This window comes from Stylophora pistillata, chromosome 11 (genome assembly GCF_964205215.1).
Source record: "Stylophora pistillata chromosome 11, jaStyPist1.2, whole genome shotgun sequence".
NCBI classification, from domain to species: domain Eukaryota; kingdom Metazoa; phylum Cnidaria; class Anthozoa; order Scleractinia; family Pocilloporidae; genus Stylophora; species Stylophora pistillata.
In genome coordinates this window covers 16,213,839-16,236,644 of record NC_142529.1, presented here as the reverse complement: position 1 = coordinate 16,236,644, position 22,806 = coordinate 16,213,839, and the positions used below count along the sequence as shown (strand labels likewise).

At 40.0% G+C, this 22,806-nt stretch overlaps 2 protein-coding genes across 4 annotated transcripts; one reads left to right on the top strand and one right to left on the bottom strand.

Moving 5' to 3' along the window:
- Positions 1-1,146: 1,146 nt before the first annotated feature.
- Positions 1,147-6,815, bottom strand: LOC111345752 (uncharacterized). Of its 2 annotated transcripts, none has more exons than XM_088738992.1 (5): positions 6,658-6,815; positions 5,964-6,147; positions 3,619-3,880; positions 2,789-2,936; positions 1,147-1,978 (listed from the first exon to the last, which is right to left on the bottom strand). In XM_088738992.1, the coding sequence occupies exons 2-5, from the start codon at positions 6,076-6,078 to the stop codon at positions 1,583-1,585; spliced, it is 921 nt and encodes a 306-aa protein (XP_088595118.1). In that variant the 5' UTR covers positions 6,079-6,147; positions 6,658-6,815; the 3' UTR covers positions 1,147-1,582. The 2 variants fall into 2 exon arrangements, with proteins under 2 accessions (XP_088595118.1, XP_088595119.1); XM_088738993.1 differs by lacking the exon at positions 6,658-6,815 and adding an exon at positions 6,440-6,563.
- On the top strand, positions 6,204-12,413 carry LOC148720301 (uncharacterized). Of its 2 annotated transcripts, none has more exons than XM_088738990.1 (5): positions 6,204-6,352; positions 6,963-7,079; positions 9,671-9,993; positions 10,899-11,178; positions 11,441-12,413. In XM_088738990.1, the coding sequence occupies exons 2-5, from the start codon at positions 6,975-6,977 to the stop codon at positions 11,726-11,728; spliced, it is 996 nt and encodes a 331-aa protein (XP_088595116.1). In that variant the 5' UTR covers positions 6,204-6,352; positions 6,963-6,974; the 3' UTR covers positions 11,729-12,413. The 2 variants fall into 2 exon arrangements, with proteins under 2 accessions (XP_088595116.1, XP_088595117.1); XM_088738991.1 differs by lacking the exon at positions 6,204-6,352 and adding an exon at positions 6,687-6,705.
- The last annotated feature ends 10,393 nt before the right edge of the window (positions 12,414-22,806 follow it).

Sequence of the window (22,806 nt, the reverse complement as noted above, 5' to 3'; positions counted from 1 at the left end):
ATCTTTCAAGATTTTCACTGCAAACCTATGTAATTTCCTGGCCGTGAAATCTAGTAAACAACGAATCGAGCATGATGAATCTAATACCAATATTTCTTGGTAGTTTTTTCCTTCTCCGGGTAGAACACGATTACTGGGTAAACTCAACACAGTTGTAATTAACTCTTTTTGCTTCGCGCACAACTTGTGTCTGTATGCCATGTTATTTAGAGTTGGTTCATGCTTTAGCTGGCGTATATCGAGTTATGTATGCACTTGGGAAGTTTGGTGGCCAGATCTAGAGCAGAGGAGAGACCTTTACTAGGCTCTTGTATCATTCCTGGCTATTTCATAGCTTTTAAATCGCATTAATTATATGAATTAAACCTATGCGTAGAAGGTAGTCAAATCACGCAAGCTGTATTTTCCAAAAGAAATAATACCTTGATCAAAAGATCCTCATTTTAGTGGGGGGAAAGGCTGAGGAGATTAAACGTGTATCGGCTATATGAATAACTGTGTTTGGTTGGGTTTTGGTGACTTGCGCACCTTTTTAGGGGGGACATGTGTGCCTTTAGAACGTTGTGAATGATTACCGGGAGCGCTCGCATGTTCAAAGGACATGAAAAGACGGCATTTTGTTGACAAAATGTCGTTAGGTTTTAAGGCTTAAATTATTGTATTAATAGGGAAATAAAGTAAGTGTTTGGGTGAAACGTTCACTTTAAGTGAGGACTGAGTTTTCGTAACTTAAATACCTCGGAAGTTTAAGTTATTGTGCTGTAGAACAGTGAACGTCAAGGAAATGATTAAACTCATGTTTACTGCGATGGAAGGTGTTTTGAGCCAATCATATGGACGCAGTAGACAGTTTGTGATCATCGTGAGGGATTGATCATTGATCACGAAGATTGATTCTATTTATAATAAGAAATCAAAGCAATATAATCTTAAAGGAGCCGGGTAAGGCCACTTATCAGTGGTGTTGGAGAGGAGTTAGCGGGGAGGGTGGGGCTGATTTTAGCGAAAAAAATTGGCTATTTGATGCTCTGTTCTAACGTATTTTGCTCAAACTCTTTTTCACGTTAGCTTATAGAAACTTAAGATACAAATTGTTTTTATTCTTATTTTGGAACCAAACCATGCAATTATATTTACCTCAAATAATTCACTGCTACTGTTTTATTACGCTTTCTATTGCAATTACAACAACGTTTTATCGAGGACATCTCTCTTCTCTTAAAACTTGAAATCAGCCCCGATGAAAGAACTCAAGCTTGTCTCTCCGTGTGCGTTTGTTTGTTTGTTTGTTTGTTTGTTTTAGCCTATGTACCCTCTGGGATTTTACTTTTAATTATAAAGGCTAATTATAGCCTAAGCTGAGCTCAGGTAAATCTGAACTAAACACAATTTTACGACTTGACTTTAAGGACCCTGTTCATCACAGGGGGCTTGCTTACATTGTTTCTTTTTAACCCATGACTCAAAAACTGATCACATATAACTTGCCGGTTGGAATACGTTAATATCATCTAGATCCTCAAGGGAAAACCTATGGCAGCCACTAGGGTAGATTACAGCTTAGAAGTTGTGTGCTCAAGGGTTAGGTGTATGTATACTTGGTTTTAGCTGGAGCCTCCAGCGCTACATTAACAGTGTTATTGTTTTCAGCGATGAGTCGCACTCCAAGATACGACAGTAGCCCTGCTACACTGTTACTGAGTGTGTCGTTCTTGAGCTGCAGGAATGCTGCTGTTTCTGCAGCGTATGCTGCTCTGATACTACTGGCTTCTGCGTCCGCCTTGGACAAGAGCACCCTCGCCTCAGACTCCGCGCGCTGAATGGTGATCTCAGCTTGCTTGACAGCCTCTTCTTTCTCAGTTTCCGCTTGTACAACAAGTCGAGGACGCTCAGTTTCTGCGATCTTTATGTTTTCTTTGGTGGCTTCTTTCGTTCGGATAACTTTTTCGTAGGATTCCGGGCGCATGATGTTTTGAACCTGGAGTAAAGAAAAAAAAATTAAACTTCATATGTGCCATGTAAAGAACTGTTACAAGGAAGCAAGCGGCTTTCCTACCCTTGAATCCCTCAGAGTGATTAGCATCTATTTTCTCCTTACAGCGTCATTGCTGTATCAACCTTGAGAATTTGGGAATATATATAGAAAAGTCTCACATTCCAAAGTATCTATTGACTGTTACACAAATCAACCTTGTCATTAGTAACACAGAAAATGTACAGAGGACAGTATAGAGGAAATGTATTAGGGTAGAAAAGGTGTTAAAACATCTAGCGATTTACTGTGTAGCACTACATTATGTAGCAAACAGGTGATGGACTCGAAAATAGATCAACTTACAGCTAATGGGTGTTGTTTTGATGTAACGCTTAACCCTAGAAACTAATTTAAAGGAAATGTGAAGCAGCTGAATGGGAAGAATGACACGTTTCATCTCACTAGGAAAGAATCGTTAAAAGGGCAGTCCATTCATAAGGTGATGACGCTATCGCCTGATAGACTGACAGCATGCAATCGAACATTGTGGTTTGCAGTAAAAGGAAAGAGAGAAAGCTCTGTCTTCCTTCCTTTTTCTCTTCCTCTCCTTTAGGGACGAACTTGGGAGAAGAAGGTTTGGGAAACACCTCATTTCATATTTTTCTCCTCTTTCCTTAGGAATGAGTAAGGGAGGAAGGGTTGAAATGATCTAGAAACGAGGTTAAGAAAGGAAAAACAGCCTAAATAACTGCAACGTTCCAGTTTTCGTTATTTGTCCAGCTTTTTTGTGCGTATTCTCATGCTGCTAGTTACCTGAAGGTCTTCGACATCAGCTCCCACACTACCAAATCTTCGACCAATTGTTTTACGCACGAGATCTTGGAAGGAAGCTCTTTCAGACTGTAGCTGTGTGGTATTGAACGCACTGCATGAATCATGGATAGCGGACTCAGCAATGCTCCTGAGGATGAAAAGAAAAAAAGCGAACTGTAACCTGATTGTTAATTCTACCCTTTAGCCACTACACATTTCCTTGTAAATCAATTACAAGAATTAGGTGTTAGATCAAGATTACAACTTCTGCCCGATAAGTTTGAGTATTCTCATGACCTGTTTGCTGGGTTATGTATGGTTATTATGAAAGTTACACGCTAATCACCCCTGGAAGTTAAAGTTAATCAGTTCCTGAAACGTTTTCCCACGATTCTCAAAGTTGAATGTTGAAAATTAAGCAAATCACATTATTTTCCGTACTTTTTGATAAGACCTGTATATATTTTGGGACCACAATCTTAATTCTGAAAGTTGTTATTCCTCCCAACTCAAGTCTACGTTTTCCGATTGGAGGAGGACGTGACACGTGATACGTACTCCCAAACAACAACTTGAACTTTCGACTCGCACGTGATACGGTCATGCTCCCAGAAACCGCGGCAAATTTGTGTGCCAGTCCAATATTTTTTAGTGGAGATGTATGACAAGACACTGAATGATGACTGACCCAGCGGGGAACAGTGAGGTTTGTCTCTCCTCGAACTGGATGTTCCCCTCAAGACTCAGTGTTTCGTTTAGAACACGTCAATCAACGCTTACCATCATTTGGTTTCCATGACTGCCATAAACAGACTTATTTACGCACTTACTTGAGCAGTTTCAAGTAGCGGTCTTTGTCCTTAAACTGCAATATAATATCTCGGAGTTCCTTGGGTCGAGCCCGATACTGAAACTGTACGTTCAACTCGATCTCAATACCGTCTTTGTTAACACACTCCAGCTCTTCAAAACTTATGCTCTGAAACACGCTAGGAAAGATGATGAATCGGTAACCAGGGGAACCAGAGTGAAGCCCCTCCCTCTTCACTTCAGTTGACAGCTTTTTCTCATGGATATCGTACGCCACACCAACTGTTACAGATGAAAGAATTTGATTATTAGTTATTAGTTTTGAATGATGGACTTCGAGCAGTCCCCCCTTTTCGGCGAAGTTCGTCCTGCGAGTCAAAAAAATCAGAAAGAAGAATTTGATGTCAACGTGCCCCTGGGAACTCTTGGAGTGACACTGATGCACCGCGGGAGTACCATGAGTGAACACCTCACTCATAGAGCTCCCGTGGTGCATCAGCGTCACTGCGCGTAGTTTTTGTACCACCTCGTTGAATTACGTTTTCTTCGTGCTTATAAATTAGCCTGAAAATAATAAAAATTAATTCACGAAAATACAAGAGGTCTTTTCGAATTTGCTGTGAACACAAATAAGGGCAGATTCGCCACAATGTCTACTCGATCACGGCAAAGATTTACACAAGCATTTCATTAAAATTAGCACACTTTACATAAACATTAATCTGTATACCTTTAATTCACAAACTTTTACTTTGTAAAAGTTCTTTGTAAAGCGAACGTGACCGAAACGTTCTGGATATATTGGCTTAATGAACACAGAAAGGCATACCTCTTTAGACCGCAAGCAAACAAATCAGCTTGTTTAAAAAACGTTATCCAAAAACATTGAGCCTAACCGAACCCTTCTATTGACATAGCCTTTCAAAGCTGTGCGAGAACTCTTCTCTTATCAGCAGAACTACTAAAATCAATTTTCGATAGCAGCCATGCACGATGACGTCACAAAAATTTCTCGTAGCGTCAAACCGAGGCTTGATAGTGATCGCTTCGCGTGTTTTGTTGATGTTTAAAGAAATAATCAATTTCCCTCGTCTTTTTTTTTTTTTTTTTTTTCTACTTTTTCTCCAAAATGCCAGTCGAAATGCCGGTCGAACGAAAGCAACCGACTTCGTGCGTAAACACACCGTCGGACGATTTGGCAGAAACATGTCATGGCATTGAAAATAGCAACAGGAGACTCGAGATCGAGGAATCTGGGGAGGAACAGTTGAGAAGGAGAATCAAAGAATTGGAGTTATATCTCGGTCTTTGCGCATTTCCGGCAAACAGACGGCGTTCAAGCAAACATTGTTGTCGTTCCCTTTGATCGTCATTTAACCAATGGATAAGAGTGATTGTTCACATGTTTAAAGTCGCCTGTATTTTGTCCATCACCTACTTTACGTGTAACAAAGTATGCTATCATGCTGGCAGGGGGAAAATTCAGGTATGCGTGATGACGTCGTTTTCAATGCCATGGCATGTTTCTGCCAAATCGTCCAACGGTGTGTTTACGCACGAAGTCGGCAGCTTTCGTTCGACCGATTTTCGCTCCCCTAGAAGCTTCTTCGGTGTTTTTTCTTGCACAAAGCAAAATTTTGTGGGAATAGACCCCGGTTTCAGGCTGACGCGCAAGGAACCCGGATGTTTTTTTAAAACAGTCGGCTTCAAAGTGGTCGCCACTTAGCTTCGAGTGCTCATTAGGTGGCGTGTTTGTTCGTAGAATTTTTGGAAGCCATTTGGAAAGCAGTTCTTTGTTCTCCAGCGGTAAGCGATGCCAGGACTTTTTGATTTTCATATCTGAAGAGTTTGTACAGCCGTAGGCAATACACCATTGAGGCATTTCGGACAAAAAGTGAAAAAAAATAGACGAGGGAAATTGATTATTTCTCTAAACACCAATAAAGCACGCGAAGCGATCACCACCAAACCTCAGTTTGACGCTACGAAAATGTTTTGTGACATCATCGCGCATAACTGCTATTCTCTTGGTTAACAATAATTTGTTTACCTTGGGCAAGGTCACGAATAAAAATACGTTTAATTCTAACAGAGATTTTAGCGAGCTGTTTCCATTAGCGAAAAGACGCTTATCTTTATGCTGGTTGCTACATACCACAGCAGTGTCAGCGAATCTGTTCCTTCCTTCTTGATAGTTTACAGTCCATTTTTTTTTAAACTCATCGGCTTAGTTAAAACAAATCTCGAGATTTTCGTAGTTAAGAAAAGTTTACGACATTCATTTACCCTCTCAGTTTGATCAGCAATTTCTATATTCTTAAAAATTTCTGTGGATTGAGTAGCAAGTTCTTCAACATTTACAAACCTTCTTCCGTGTTAAGCTTTCGTAACGAAGTCCCTACCATTGCGCCAGTAAAGATGATTGCAGCAGTGACCACTATTGCAACAGTTATCGCAGACTTGCTACAATCACAATCCATGGTTGTTCAGGCCAAACAGCTCCGCACAATTCGAACTTGAGTCAGCACAAATCTTCCGCCCTGTTCGACCTGCAGTGCCCAATATTTAAAACCTAATTAATATGTATGTAACAACGGGAAAAAACTCTTTGTTCAAGATTAACATCCTCTGTTAGAGACTTTATGCAAATGTAGAGTGATAACATTGAGAAAGATTTACGCTCGACCGTAAATCCATAGACTGTCAATAGAGCCCGTGATTGAAACGACATATTAACAGCAACATAAAGAGCAGGTGAGTATTATTTCTTTAGAAACTCCATGGTCACGTTAAACTTCACAACGGATGGTGTTTCGCGAGAAAATCAAGACGATCCCTTACCGAATACTCGCAATCGTATGATTTTTACTCGATCTGAAATCAAATAAGTAAGAAGAGCGAAGCGGAATAACTGATATAAACGTTTCCACTGATCAGTATGCGATGCAGTCAAAAGTCGTCACATCAATGCACATTCTGTCACACCTAATAAATTCCATACAAATCGACGAAAGTGAAATGATTAACAATATCAGTATAGACAGTAAACATGAACTTACTGTAATGGCTAGTTTTCTTAACCTTCCTTGATGTAAACGGGGTAACAGGTAAGCAATAAATCACAGGGACGTGTCAAAAAATGCAGGTCTCGAGTAAACTAAGCTACTTAATATGGACTACACATATTATTTTACGTTTCCTTTTAAGGAACTTGCGATAACATTTGAAATAGTTAATTCTCTACATAGTTTAATTGTTGCGTTGTTTTACGTCATGCACGTTGACAGATGGTCTACCTCTCTCGTGATTTTCCAAGCAGGAATTTTTTCTGCATGAACAACTTACTAGGTTTCTTGTCTTACAGTGATTTTACAAGATGGCTAACGCTGCTTCGATGATCATAGCAGCTGTTGTAGTCATTGCAGCTTTACTCGTCGTCATTCTTATCCCGACCAGCTTCTCCTATGTGGAATATTACGAGGTAAGAAATTAAGTGTAATCTTACTGATTAAATTGGGTTATTCTTTGCACGAAAACATCTTGATAACATTGCCTAACCTCACGGGATGCAGGAAGTTTTCGCCTTGTCCTGATCGTAAGGAAAACTTTCGTCTTGACTCTGTTTAGCCTTCGAGTTCTCCGAAAGGTTTTTGTTTCGAAGTCTTTTTCTCGCGTTACACGGACCAGAGGACCAAATCTTCCTAAAGTTGTTGTTTTCATATATTTCTCAGTTGAGTTACGTCCATCAGATAACATCAAATTCAATGACAAATCGTCCTAAAGTTGTTGTTTTCATATATTTATCGAGTTACGTCCATCAGATAATTTCAAATTCAATGATATCGCCTACCGTACTTTGCAAATCTCAGATAAGAGGAAGATTTTTTTTGTGTGTACAAACCAATGAATCGTTTTAGTTGAATCACGATGATATTTTTTTTGTTTTCTCGTTGCTTGAAAAAATATTAAGGGAACATTAGACAACAATATATATATCCAATATGCTAAGTTGGCTCAAGTTCTGCCGTTTAACATCATCAAGATCAGAGGGCGTTGTGATATTGGAAAGAAGGCATGCAACAAATATATTTATTGAATGACTGCATTTTCTAAAGAAAGCGGATGAAATTGAGGTGAACGGGTGTAATTCATCTTTTGCTGCTCGTGCGAAGGGCGAATTTAAATCAGAAGAACCTCCAGAATTACTTTGATCTCGTCAACTTACTAGAAATGCATACTGAATTTTAAGACTTTTGGCGACCGAGAGTTTTCCAGAATTCCACTGACCTTCCCGACGGCCTCACCTCTTAGTTCGAATTACATCCTACAAATAATATGAGAAATGAGGGAGGCATTGAGGTTTGCGGTTTGGCGGTTCTGGCTATTTTTTTAGATCGGTTTTTGTGCCAAAAAACCGTCGGTTTTTCGGTTTTGTCGTTCATTGCGTTTTGCGGATTTTCCGTTTTCAGCATTTGGTTTTCGGCTCTCGTCAAAATTTGGCCGGGTACTTGGATTTGGTATCCGATGTGCTTTTTCGGTTTTTCATAGTTGGGGTTCCGGTTTCTCTTCGATCTGAGCAGCAGTTATACACCTCTGCCGATCTCGAATAGCCGCGAAACCTAGGTTGCTCCCCTTCTAACCACAGTATCAGACCGATTACGATTTTGACATCTGAGATGTGCAAATTTATCGGTTTAGAAGGGTTTGCAGTTTTCGGTTTCGATCGAACTTTTTTGCGCTTTTGCGGTTTCCACTAGATCCCAATGCCCCCCTCAGGAATGAATCGAATCCCATAAAAACAAAACAAAACCATCGAAACGAAACGATCGAAAAGACGAGAAAAACCATGGAAACAGCCAAAACGTAACGACCACACCGCTTCGATCAGACAATCAGACAAACAAAAAATCAGTTACGATGAAGCAACGAAATCTCCTTTTGACACATTGCACGAGATTGGATATGAGTTTATTCAACTGCATGTTCGTACGTGCAAAGAATATTAGGGACTTTAAGAAACCGCGACGGCGACGCCAAGGAAGATTTCGATTAAAAAATGAATTTCTACTCTTAGTTAGGATTTCAAAAATGGCTGCGGGAACTTACTGTCTCACACAGCGCCACAGCTCAACTTCAGCATGACGTATAAAGTAGCTGTTGAGTTCCAAATGGAAATTAAAATAATTTGCCGTCGCGGTTTCGGTTCGCAGACGACGCAAATTTTGGCGATTTCACGTTGTTGTTTTGCATAGGACGGCTAAGAAATGTACAAAGTTTCAAAACGCACGTGCTGAGCTATTGTTCTGCCAATTAGATCTCTTGTTTTTCTTCGTCCTCGTTGCCGTCGCCGTCGCGGTTTCTTAAGGTCCCTATTAACTCTTGATCCGCGTTCTTTGACATGGTGCAAAATAGAATTGAGGAGGGGACGGTGACTAAGCTTGGTGCCGACGTAAAAGTCAGTTTTTCTGCGAGGAAGGCAACATCTGCATTTAATAGATAATTTCAGAGTCAAATGGTCAATGCAACTCCCGATGATATGATACCACAAAATGTAACTTAGCAACGTTCTTGCATTGTAATATATCAATAACAAGTAAAAGTGTAAAGAAGATTATGAATTTAATAATGATAATAATTATGATAAATAATGAAACAATCAGGTGAAGTCATTGAGGTAAGAACTGGAGTCTTTGATTATTTTTTAAATTGAGACAGAAATTCGGGGCTATACTCATTAAAGTATGCATGAAAAAGAGGAAGGCAGAAGCAGATAAGCGAGTAAAAGTTGAATGCGCTCGCCTTGATTTGCACGAAGTTCGTTCAACTGATTATTTGAAACTGATTGCAACATTCGTCCAACTCGAACTTTTACGAGACACTCATTCCAGAGTCATATTTGTAACTTGTACCCGTGTTACATGAAGACTGGACTCTTTTTAGCCCGTGAAAACTGAATATTTTTTCATGTATATCATAGTTGTGATTAATTTGGTTGGAGTTTTATGACACAATTAAAAAACGGTTTCAACTCTTTAAAAAGCATTGTTTTCTTTTCCATCTTTACGCACACAGATCGGCTTCAAAAGACGTAAGTCCACTGGTTATGTAGACATCAGCGAGGTGTATACCTCAGGTCGGTACTTTGTGGGTCCTGACTACACCTTCAAGGTTTTCCCAGCTGATGCTAATTTTGTCGCGCTTAACGAGATTTCTGTGTGGACTGGGGACAAAATCGAGATCAAAATCAGTTGCAATTTTCAGTATTTTCTAAGAAAGGACTTTCTGGCAGATTTACACGAAGCCTACAATGTCGACTACGAGCCTGTTGTCAGGGGAACGGCTATTGACGCCATAAAAGGGCGCGCTGCAGATTTACCAATCGACGACTACATCAGGTTTGTAAGTATTGCCTATGGGGGAAGATGGCTTTAAGGGAATAGAGATCTTTAGCACCGCGTTAACGTGAAAAGTGAACGGTAGGAATGACCACGTGACCTTGTGTTCCCCGCCAATTTTCACGTTTGCCAGCTGCACTTTGCCGTTTCTACGTGAAAGTAACCTGTTTCTCTTTTGCCGTGTACGTAAGATTTTCTCCGCTTTCTCCTTCAGAATAGAAGTTAATTGCCAGAAAAAGGGCGCAAAACTATTCCCTGTAAGTCACACTGAGGTGCCTTCAAATCTAACTTGACATGAGCTCACGCGAAGCCAAATGTTCACGGTGTTTTTCTTTAAATGTAAAAGGGCTAGCTGACGTTTGCCGTTTCAAGTAAACGCGGTGCTAAATCTCTCTAATAACCATGAAGGGGAGGGGATCAAGGGTACATGTGAAACCTTCGATGTCCAGTACTTTTTACTTATAAAAATAACTAAAATAATTGACATGCCTCAAAATTGTGGCTGAACGTACTATTTAGGAATAAGTCTGTTACCCAGACCTTCCACGGCCAAGTGGTAATAACTAAATTTCAGTTACACGGCAGGACCTGAGTACGATATCACTCAGAAGTCCTTACCCAATCGTATGGCGTTCAATTAGAAGTCAAGCTCGGTTTTGTAAAAGTAGCTTTAAGCGCTTCTTGCGATGTGTTCAGGTATGTTCTTTTTTTTTTTGTATTAGCGAAATTTAGTCTCAGCAAACTTATGGTTACGGATCCAGGCACCCACTGTTTCCACGACAAATGCACAATTAAGCTGAAGGGCGTAGTGACGAAGACTCGAGGTTTTTGTGACCCTTCTTTTTTTTGTTGAGCAAAAGAGGAATCATTTATTCATTCATTTTTTCCTATCTGTACCCAACAAGGAACCGAGAAAATATCGAAAAAGAACTGTTCAAAGCTCTTGCCAAGCGTGTAGATGGCTGCTGCAGAGAAACCTGTCCCACTGAAGAAGAGAAGATGCCCGCTTGTGGCTACTGCATTGAAAATTCCTTGTGTAAGAATGACGAAAGAGGAATGTTCGTGGAAGTCAGATACTTCCAGCTATTGGCGGTCGATGTGCATGACGATGTGAAAAGTCGGTATCTACGTCAAGTCACAGAGGCGGCTGAAGAAGAACGGGCTCAATTTGAATTGCGGGAAAAGGTAAACCATACAGCTTTTTCGTTTTTGTGGAAACTAAAGTGTTATTGACATTGCGTCAGCGGAAGAGATACTGATTGGCTATATTACCTCCTATACCTTAACGTTTAATTCTCCTAACTGTCTGCCCCACATCTCCAGCTCCCTTATAGATGATCGCTAACCGCTAGGCGACCTCGTTCACTGTTGTATGTTAGCTAATCTATAATTGGAGTTGTTATCTACGTGAAGGCTGAACAACTAGCTATTCCATTTTTCCATAAAGGTTGTTCGAAAGGAAACCGAAAGGATTAAAAACGAGATCTACAACGAAGCCCGAGAAATTGCCCAGAATGCGAGCGCTAAAGCCGTGGTTATTGACGCTGAGGCAAAAGCGAAAGCGCTACGAGTGGTAGAGGAAGCGAGATCGGAAGGCCTCAAGAATCTGTACTCAGCACTGGGTATAACTACTGACGAGGAAAAAGCTGCTTTTAACTACCTACGATCTTTGCGGCAGAATAAAAACATCAAACTTAACGTAGGTTACAAATCCCTGGCACAATTCCAAAATTAAAACACACTGCCAAACAACCTCGTTTCCAGGGTCTCATCTTTCCGCTCCGAAAGGGTGGGAAGATGAGTGACCCTGAGAACGAGGTTGAACAACAAAGAGTCTCAATGCAGTAATTGGAGAAACAAAGAGTCGCTGACATTGCTAGAAATTTTTGCTTTTGGCTCACACGCTATAGCCTTTTCCAGACACTTAGCGGTCTGTGAAGACGAGTGGACACTGGTGGTTGTGGTTGCTATAGAGATAAGAAACGTTTGCAATCGAGAGCTTGGCATAGGCTAACATAACCATCGTAATTAGGGGTTGTTAATACACGAAGTAACGCCCGTAACAAAAGCACACATGCGAAGATGTAAAGAAAATAGCATTTATACGTAAAAGTGCTAGGTTTTGTACTCATCAACCTTTGTAATTTTCTTTATCCCGAAATAAATTTGATAAAAAAAATTGGAGGAACCTATTACATTTTAAGTCCCAACCTACCCGAAGCTTTTTTTTAGGGACTCAGTTCTTTATTTATCGCCTGGGCGGAGACGAGGGGGAGGGGGAGGAGGGCATGGATGATTTTGCTTGCATGACGATAAAATGTAACTGATTCCCGCCATAACGCTCTGTAATATTATACTCATGATACCCCCTCCCTCATTGGCAGGTAAATGGAAATAAATATTCTATAGCCTCCGTCATACTCTGTTGGCGACCATTGATTCCCCATCCGTTCCCCCCTGCACACCATGTGATCCCCAAAATCTTCCACCCACAGGCGATAGATAATGACACAAATCTAAGGACAACCCCCAAGTTCAGATTAAAGAGAGGTTAGGAGGCGATATGTTTTGTGAAATGAGCAAAAGCCATTTCTTTCTCTCTGACCACTCTCAACGTAGCGGTCTCCGTAAGATTCTGAGCATAAATTGTTAGAAATATTCCTCAGCGCCATTTTTTACAACCTCGATCCCCCCCCCTCCCCCAGCGTCATTTTTTTCTACTCCTCTCCCCTTCCGCCCTCTTGCGCGCGCAATTTCCCCTGCGATGGCGTCTGCTCGTTTAAATACGCCAAAGTATGACGCCTGATTCCTATTTTGTTCGCTACGTTACTGAAATTCTGTAGAAAAAAGTGTGGGACTGACTGGAAACTCAATATTCAGACGCCGAGTGCCTTTTGACTGTTCAGCTTGTTTCAATAATCATTTCAATGTTTTTCGCAAAAAATCAACAGCTCCCTTATTCCCTTGGCTAATTGGCCAAAATTTTTATGAAAATTTTGAAGAGCAGCGACATCAATCAGTCATTGGTAATTGCTAAAGGTTTTTTAGTTGTCCATAAGTACAGAACCTCCCTTGTGTGGTTCTTTGGTATGATACACTGGGCGTCAGTTAAGGACATGTAGCTGAAACATTCGGATGTAGTTGCTTATTTCGAAGAAAAAGTCCAAGCCGAGTTTTAAAATGTCTTTACTCATGCTACAAATTTCAGGAAAGCCTTTCAAAATTTTTTTTTCAAAACTGCTGATAAATTCGATCTTGGCGACCGCCATTTTTCATTTTACTCAGCAACGTGGCCTTTTTTGATACCGCACAACGTTCTCTTCTCCTATTTACTTGAATATTAAAGGAGCTACACAAAAAGATGTTCTTGTTAGCCAGAGTGCTAGCTTATTGTGAACCAATTCCTGGACATCGAATGGGCGTTGCAAGGTGTCCTGCAAAGTTATTGAAAATGTTTTCAACTGAAATTTACCAGGCTAACGTTAAGTAAGTTTGGAGATAATTTTGAAAAGCTCTCGGTTTACTTGTTGAATTTAAAGTGAATTTTTAAATAGGGATGTTAAAAGAAATTTTGTGCTTTCTGGAGCGTACTTCTTTCAGTAGTGACTACACAGAGGAAAATGTTCATAAAAAACTGAACCGTACCTTCGGAGTTCGCGGACAGCCCATGTATATACCTTCTCCATTGGCCCCAGTCCTAATTTCATCATACTGTGGAAAGATAGCGTTTAACTGCAACTATAAACATGAATTATTTGCCATTGGGTTTCCATTGTCAAACAACCCAAAATTTGGCCGGATATCACTTTGTTGAGTAAGTTTTTCCGGCTAAGCACGTGCATAGCTATTTTTCTTCTTGTTAACAGATTTTTTCCACCATTCTCGTTGCTATCGCCTTCTAAGTTAACCCATGTTTGGCCATTCTATTCCTAAACTGTAATGTAAGGGTCAGTGGTTTCTGGATCTTGACATGCGTTGATATCTTAAGCGTATCTCTTCCTTGCAACCACTAGATTCACACTGGTGATCTGTTCCATAGCAGCAGTGACACTTTCAGCCGAACAATTTAGAGCCATGATGCCACTGACCTACAGAAGAAGAACCGTATAGCCTTTCAGTATAACCATATAGATGAATAACGCTTATCGTGCGCGCTGATTGGCTAGTTTGGAAGTGATTATCAAGAAGCATTCACCTCCAACCAACTTTAAAGACAAAGTCGCGCGTCAAGAGTTTCATTTCGGACCATTTTTTGGTATATTAAACACGAAGGCACGCTCTAAAAGGTGCGACTGTTGGTCATCATATTGGATGATTGTAATGTCGAGGGGTCCGAATAACGGGGAGGGAACATGTCAACGATACTGTAGAACTCAACGATTTAATTCAACATGTCGAACCGCTTGATTCTAACATTCAGGATTCAGAAATTTGCCTTCCAGGATTTACACTAGTTCGTCGGGATAAAGGGTCAAAAACAGGTGGAGGTGTTACTATCTACGTGAGAGATAGTCTACCGTTTCGCGTACTGAACGACATAGATACTGGTGAGAATGAATGTCTTTGGTGATGATGATGATGATGATGATGATGAAAGTCTTTGTTATATCATAGATCAAACTAAACACTTGCAAATATACGTGCAAGTTTATAATGCATCCCTACAAGCATTAAACTAAATAAAGTTAAAAAGAGACCTATTTATAAAACAGCGCTTAAAACGCTCTGTGCGAACACACGGTAACGTATAATTAAGACCACGCTGATGTAAAGGACGTGCACGTTTACTCGGAAGGAGTCCGCCAAACAATGCGCGTCTGCATGCATGTGTGACTTTCTCCCACAGTTGTTTATCCCTAGTTAATAAAGGCTGATAGTTTCGAAAGAAACTGTTTGGGGCTGTGTCGGTGGGGGTAACAAAACAATTTGGATATATCAACAAAGTTGAAATGGTAAATTGGCCACCGTAACGATTACAAAAGCTGACGTTTCGAGCGTTAGCCCTTCGTCGGAGCGAAATCCAAATTATCCCTAGTTAAGATTACATTGTTGATGGATATGCGATCCTTGGTGTAACCATATTTCCATGCTCGCTTACAGAATTTATCGATCTTAGAGAGGTATTTACAACCAGAAGCTCACGCTCATACCTCAATTGCGTAGGTAAATACAGACATAATTAAGCAACGAAATAAGATCGTGAGTTCTTATAAAGTTTACCCATAGTACTTAAAAATCCTAAGGATATAGAGTCTTGAATTAGCCTTATCCCTCATATTGTCAAAATGACTATCCCAGTTGCATGGATTATCATGAAAGGCTACTCCTATTAATATAAGTTCACTCTTTCTCTCAATCATGTGCACAGTTCCAGGAGGGGTTTTTTAGGTCTTTCCGGCTCATTACTAACTCCCTTGTCTCAGTCAAATTTAGTTTCATACGAATCATACTTGACCAAAGCTTAATGTTTTTAATTTCACTGACTGAAGAGTCGTCAGGCAAATTTGGCCCAATCGGAATAGGCCCCTCGCACATGACGTCACTAGAGATTTAGGATGATGGTGATGTCATCTGCAAACTTGATAAGCAGATTTTTTTCCGGATTCACAGCCTTTATGACATTAACCATTATGGAGAATAACACTGGACCTAAGACAGTCCTGTGTGGAACACCCCTGCCAATTGCAGGGAACTTTGTTGTGCCACCATCAACTACGACTCTCTGTTTACGGTCAATCAAAAAATTAGTTATCCAGTTAATAACATAAGGATTAATATCATATGACTTGAGCTTATTACATACAATATGATGAGGGACAAGATCAAAAGCTTTACTAGCTCAAGATCAAAAGCTTTACTTTGGATCGAACTCAATAGCGCCAAATGTAAACCGACTCTCATTTGTTGTTTATATCGTGCACCTTATGCTGATTTCACCAAGTTTATTTCCAGTCTCGAAAACTGTATGCCTACTTTGAACTTTGATAGATGTGATCTAATTATTCTGGGGGACATGAATGTTCACCTCTTGCTGAAGCCCGCTTATGGATGCAAGCATGATATGCAGATTCTGCATAAATTTACGCGTTCTTTGGACCTGTCTCAAATTATCACCGAACCAACTCGCATCGTGGAACAGTCCAAATCGTTAATTGATGTGATCATAGTTAGTAGAGGGGACTGGGTCCCCTCTACTAACTATGATGTGATCCTGGTTTATAATCAGCACCGAATTGTTGATAGCAGCGTTGTGTCCCTATCAAAAAGCGATCATTTACTAATTTATTGTGTGCTAAAAGCTGGTGTCCCAAAGGCCACACGGAGGACAATAGAATATCAGTCATTCAAATGATTTGATGAAAATTCCCTCATCCAGGACTTTAAAAATGTTCTGTGGCACATTGTTGACGATGAGAGCAATGTCAATGACGCAGTCTTGACTTGGAACAGATTCTTCACCGAAGTTGCGGATTCTCATGCACCGCTTAAAAAGCGCCGAGTAAAGGTCACGACAGCTCCTTGTATGAATAATAAAATCGCTGAATCGATGCGCGATCGCAATTATCATCTTCGAAAAGCACAGAAATCAAACTCTACATACCCCTGGGGAATGTATAGAAAGCTGCGAATATTTGTGAATCGCGAAATTAAGTCCTTGAAGTCAAATTACTATTGCAACCTAATTGAACGAAGTAAAGGCGATTCCGGCATGGTTTGGAAATCAGTAAATGAGGCTTCCTCAAGCAACGTTAGCTCATCTATCCCGCAGTGTATAATTGCAAGTGGAGTACAATATAGCGACCCCAAATCTGTTGGTACAGCCCTGAATGATTACTTTGTTTCTGTTGGAAGATTGATGGCAGAAAAATTCTCTCAATCTCTTAATTATGTAAATCTTGCGAAACTCAATGTTGCTGAACCAGCGGCGGTTTCTTTTGAGTTAAGAACCGTTAAGCCATTCCTTTGTTTTACAACAGATTTGAGGCCATCGGGTTAGACAGAATCAGTGCCCGTTTACTGAAATGTGCTTCACGAACTATAACTCTATCAATTACGAAATTGTTAAATATTTCAGTTGTAACCAACGAGTTTCCTAACATCTAGAGATGCGCTAAAGTCACAGCACTTTTCAAAGCCGGGAACCGTACTAGCCCGTCTAATTATCGCCCTACCAACTCTCAGTAAAATCCTAGAGAGGGCTCTGCATTATCAATTTCATCAATACCTTAACCATAACCTACTCAATGAAAAGCAATTAGAATTTCGGCCTAAACATTCAACAGTTAACGCTGTTTCTAGTTTTTCCGATGAAATTTTGTTAAATATGGATAGGGGTAAACTGTGTGGAGCCGTATTCTTGGACCTATCCAAAGCCTTTGATATGGTCGACTACACAATCTTGCTACGAAAGCTGTCGTCTTTTGGAGTGACTTCTGACAAGGCTAAATGGTTTGAGTCATATCTTAATGGACAAATGCAATGCACATCGTGCGGTCCGGAATTGTCTGATTTGTTTCCTCTTACGCATGGCGTGTCTCAGGGAAGCATATTGGGCCCATTGTTATTTCTTATTTATATAAATGATTTGATATAAATGATTTGCCCACTGTCATCAAACATTCGGAGGTAGTCCTATATGCTGATGACACAGTGCTTTATTGCAAGGACTCAAACCCAGCTGGTCTGGAGTGCGCCCTAAATGCCGACTTGCGTGCTATTGCTAAATGGTTAAATGATCATTAACAAACTTACTCTTAATGTTAGTAAGAAGCAATGCTTATTGGTAGTGATTCCAAGCTTCGCAAATTGAACAGTCTCTCGGTTTTTGTTCTTGATAATCAACTCGACAGTGCTGGAAGTTTAAGTATTTAGGGGTTGTATTATCCTCTAATTTTACGTGGACCGAACGTGTGGAACATGTGATATCTAAAGTGAACCAGAGATTAGGTCTTTTGCGTAGGATCAAGCAATTGTTGCCGTATAATGCACGCCTTCTTTATTACAAAACCCTTGTCCTACCCATCCTTGATTATGCTGATATGGTATGGGGTGATAAGGATAACGCGGTCTTAATGAACAATCTGCAGGTGTTGCAAAATAAGGCGCCAAAACTTGTTCCAGGTAAACCATTGTACTCTTCTGCAACCGATGCTCTCAATCAGCTCGGCTGGTTAAATTTACAACAACGCAGGCACTTCCATCCCTGCTTGTATGTTTAGAAATGCGTAAATGGAATTACATCTCAAAAATTGGAATTATCTAGAAACAGCGATGTACATAGATGCAGCACTCGTTGCAGAGATCATCTTAGACTTCCATCAGTAAAACGGAACTGGGGTAAACAAAGAACCTGCTATCATGCCTTTAAAGACTGGAATGTCTTGGACAGTGACTTGAAGAACTCTGGAACTATATGTCAGTTTAGAAATAATTTTTTTAAATCTTTTAATCTATAGCTTACTTGTGTAGTTTTTAATGTATGTAATTTGTGTACTTACTTTTAATAATTTAATGTTATTTTGGATTAGGACCTCTCTGTAGATCACCTACGGGTGAGAGAGCTTCCTGTTTAAATATCATTACTATCATTATAGCTTATTGTCAACTTAAAGCTATGCAAGAAAAATAGGACAGTGCCGAAAGAAACAAACGTAATCCGTTCCTTTAGAGGAAGTTTGCAAACAGCAGTATTTGGTATTTGCTTAGAAAGAGTGGAGAGAAGCTTCAGAGAAAAATTCCTTAACTGGAACGAATCAGTAATTTTTTATGGATAGGACTCGATAACATCCATCTATGTCCTATCAGGTTAATCGAGCAAGAAACAAATAGTTATGTCTAGGTTCTCATTCCCTGGCATTGCACTGCGCAATATTTGTTGCTCATAATAGTGCTCACAAAAGACTGAAATAAGCGAGCGCGCTCCATTACTGCAAAGAACTGACCTGCTATTGAATACCCATTGTAGAAAAGGAATGACCAGTTTCTGCTAGACAAGTACGATGACCTATATCGTTTAGCGCAGTTTTATTTGTATACAACATAGAGGCCATAAAAATGCTTCATAAACGAACGCAAGAAAATCACTGAACTGGGGCCGCCAGGTAAATTATCTTGGATACGCCTTTATGAATTGGGCGGGTTCTGTGTGAGAATAAAGGGCGTGACTTACAAAAAACAATAAGTCTTTTATTGCTCATATAGGGATTCTGTGTGTGTTTTGATGGAGTCGCTCTAGTTACCGTAGTTGATGTAGTTCCTGCAGCTTAGTGTGGTTTCTTTAGTTTTTGGTTATTTTCATCACTGTAGCTCGGTTTATTTTCTGTCCTTCGATGTTTGATAGTTTGGTTTGGTTGCATGCAGTAGTTCACTGTAGTTGAGTGTACAATATCAACCACACCAACTACACTAAGTTCAGTGAATGCACCATTTATTGTAGCGAACTTTATCAGTTACACTAAAATACACAAGAATAACCCAAATCACATCAAACTAAAGCAGACTGCTCCAAACTATAGCAACTACAGTAACCTTTAAAAATCGAATGGTTTACTGCAACAAATAGACCGAAGCGCAGCAAAATACCAAATACAATTAACTACAACAAACCAGACCGAACTTGAAATAAATGAAATAAGTTATTAAAGAAACTGTGGTGTTGCCTTGGTAAGGGGTATTACTTGATAGCGAATTTGGTTTTATCACCTGAGTTGAGAACATAAATAGGCTACCGCAGAGTTCTCTGCTCGTTAGCCTTTTGTCAGTGTGAACCCAGTTACTGGGAGCCGCGTCAACTCGGCGAAACTAAACCAAAGCACACAAAACTTCATCAACCGACAATCAAACTAACCCAAACTAAACCGACCAGAAGCGGCTGCAACGAACTGGCACAACTTAATTAAACAACAACACTTGAATAAAGGAACTCCAGTAGATTACAACGACAACAAACTAAGTAAACTACATTGAACCACAAACCCAATGAACCGCGACAGCAAATTATACCAGACGACAGGATCCGCACTGACTACAACAAATACAGACAGATTAATTCACGACATTAAATCACTACACCGCGTCAACAACTTCCTCTGCAATCATTGCCTGTGCATAACTTACTCGATATTCGCGACGGTTAGCGTCGAACTTAAGCCAATTCTGTGTGTTGTATTGCACAATACAAACAGACCGCTTCTAAGAATATTCAACACCCGACTTGATCATCGTTCAGTAGTTTTTTGAGTGGAGGCGCGAGTTCAAAGCATGAAATAACGTGAGGTGAAATGATAACAAAGAAACATGTAGTGAGGAAAAGTTTACGTGATTCTTAACCTCTTAAAACAGTATTGAACTAAAGGCTATGCATGTTCGTTAAATTAAGTAAGGGAGGTTTTTTTTTTTATTGAAAACTCTCTCAAATGGAACAGACAGATTTTAATGAGAAGAAGAATGTTTTCTTTAGTACAAAAAGAGAATCCCACGCCAAAGTTTTATTTTGAAACATTACTAGTGGTCAGACGAGATCGTGCAAAAAAAGAATCATCTGATCGGTCATTAACCTCCAAGTTGGACATGCATTAGCTGGCCTAACAAGATTCCTCAAGTTACATACGCCTCCCACATAGTTGAGGCTCATAATTAAAGACTCCTCTTCTTTTTAACTTTCTCCATTCACATTCTAGTTTTAAACGCAGACAGATAGGAAAGATCTCTACGTATAACTGAAATCAGGGGACTGAAATCAGGGGATGTTTACGCGATTGAAATTCAAGGACCATAAAATTCGCCCGTATCCTTAAACGAGGAAGGTTCGTGTGAATTGTTTTGTGAATCAAATGAGACGGGTCGATTTTCCCGAAGACGAGTCCAGTCCACTGTGTAAGTCGTGTCGATTCGTCAGCGAAGGTGCCAGCGAATGAGCATTTTTTTCCCGACGTTCAACGTTGCAAATTTGTAGTTGAGATAAAATATTTTTTCAGTTCTATAACATTGTTGATCTTTCTTTGACTTTTTCGATCTTTCCTCATTCCGTTACTGTTTCTTGCTGTCTCTTAACAGATCTGTAAATTGGAGTCGACTTCATAATAAATATTTTTCAGCGTTCAGGTTCGCGAAACTCTCATGAAAGTTCCTTTCTTTTCGAAATGATAATTGCGTTGTCGTGTCTCATAATTAGTCAGCGCGCGCTTAAAAAACCCTTTGTACTTAAAGGGTGGGGAGAATTTTTTACAAAGAATGTCGTAATTGTTAAACAGTGGAGATCTCACCATTTCTTTCTCTGCAATGGGTCTGTTACAGTAATCGAGCCGGCGAATCTAATAATTTCGCGCGCGCTCTACAGTTTTAATCACCGATAGCTTATCTTGATCTGAGAATATAATATGATAAATTACTGTAGGGCCTTTGACAGTATACGGCATTTGTTAAAAAAAGCGGCGGAAGAGTCCAAAGCTATTTACAGCCACCGATCAGATAAAAAAAAACACAAGACAAATTGGCACTGATCATAGTTCAAAACAGAAATTGAACAATGTTCCGTGCCTTTTCAGAATGGATGTGGCTATTGGGTTTATGAAAGATCATTACTTTTGGAAATAATTGTTTCATTGTCGTGTCTCATAATTAGTCTGGGCGAGTTTTAAAATACCCTTTGTACTGAATGCCATAAAAATTAAACAGCGGAGATCTTAGTGACGAGCTTCGAAAATCACAGAGCTGGGACAAGTAATATCAATTAAGCACGTACTGCTTTCCTCATTATCAATAAGTTTTTACGTAATCACTTTGCTATCAAAGTGTAAAACAAGGATTCGGAGGATAAAATCGATTGAAAAAAGTATCGGTCATTAAGTTCATTTAGATGAAAACGGCCATTTCTTTCTTTGAAATGAGCGTCGATCGCTTTGATTTTACCTATTCGCATGCGCTCATTGTTTGGCGGAGTTTAGGTCACGACAAGACTGCCAATCGTAAAATATAGTGAAACGAAGTGATAATGAGGCATGATATGGCGAGGAAAAGGTTGCATAATTTTAACCTGTTGGACAGAGTTCTCTTAAAAACAGTTTTTTAACTGAAAGGCTTGCAATCAAGACCATAATTACTTAGCCACGGAGAACACTGAAAAGAAACAGCAAGTTCCAATTAGACACGGAGGAGGCTGGACAACTTATTTTAAATCAAGCACAGAATGCTTTCTTCGCCATCAAGAAGCTTGTTAGCCATCGTTTCGTTTTCAAAGCTTTAAAGTAGAACCACTGCAGAGGAACAAAAGAGAGTTGCTCACTGAGCTTGTTTTGAAGAAAACAGCCATTGTTTTCTCGCAAATTTAATCAGTTAACGTCTGCTCTACAGTCTTAATCACCGATATCTTATCTTGATCTGAGAATATTTTATAATAAATTGCTACAGGGCCTTTCACAGTATTGTCCCAGCTCTGTGAGCTGGGACAATACTGTAATCCCAGTATTGTCGCAGCTCTGTCCCATACTCTATTGTCAATACTCTATTGTCCCCGGGACAATACTCTATTGTCCCCAGCTCTGTGAGCTGGGGACAATAGAGACACCCCAGTATTGTCCCCAGCTCTGTGAGCTGGGACAATACTGTAATCCCAGTATTGTCGCAGCTCTTTCCCATACTCTATTGTCAATACTCTATTGTCCCCAGGACAATACTCTATTGTCCCCAGCTCTGTGAGCTGGGGACAATAGAGACACCCCAGTATTGTCCCCAGCTCTGTGAGCTGGGGACAATACTGGGGTGAAAGAGTGCAAGACTATTCACAGCCACCAATCAAATCGAAAGAAACACAAA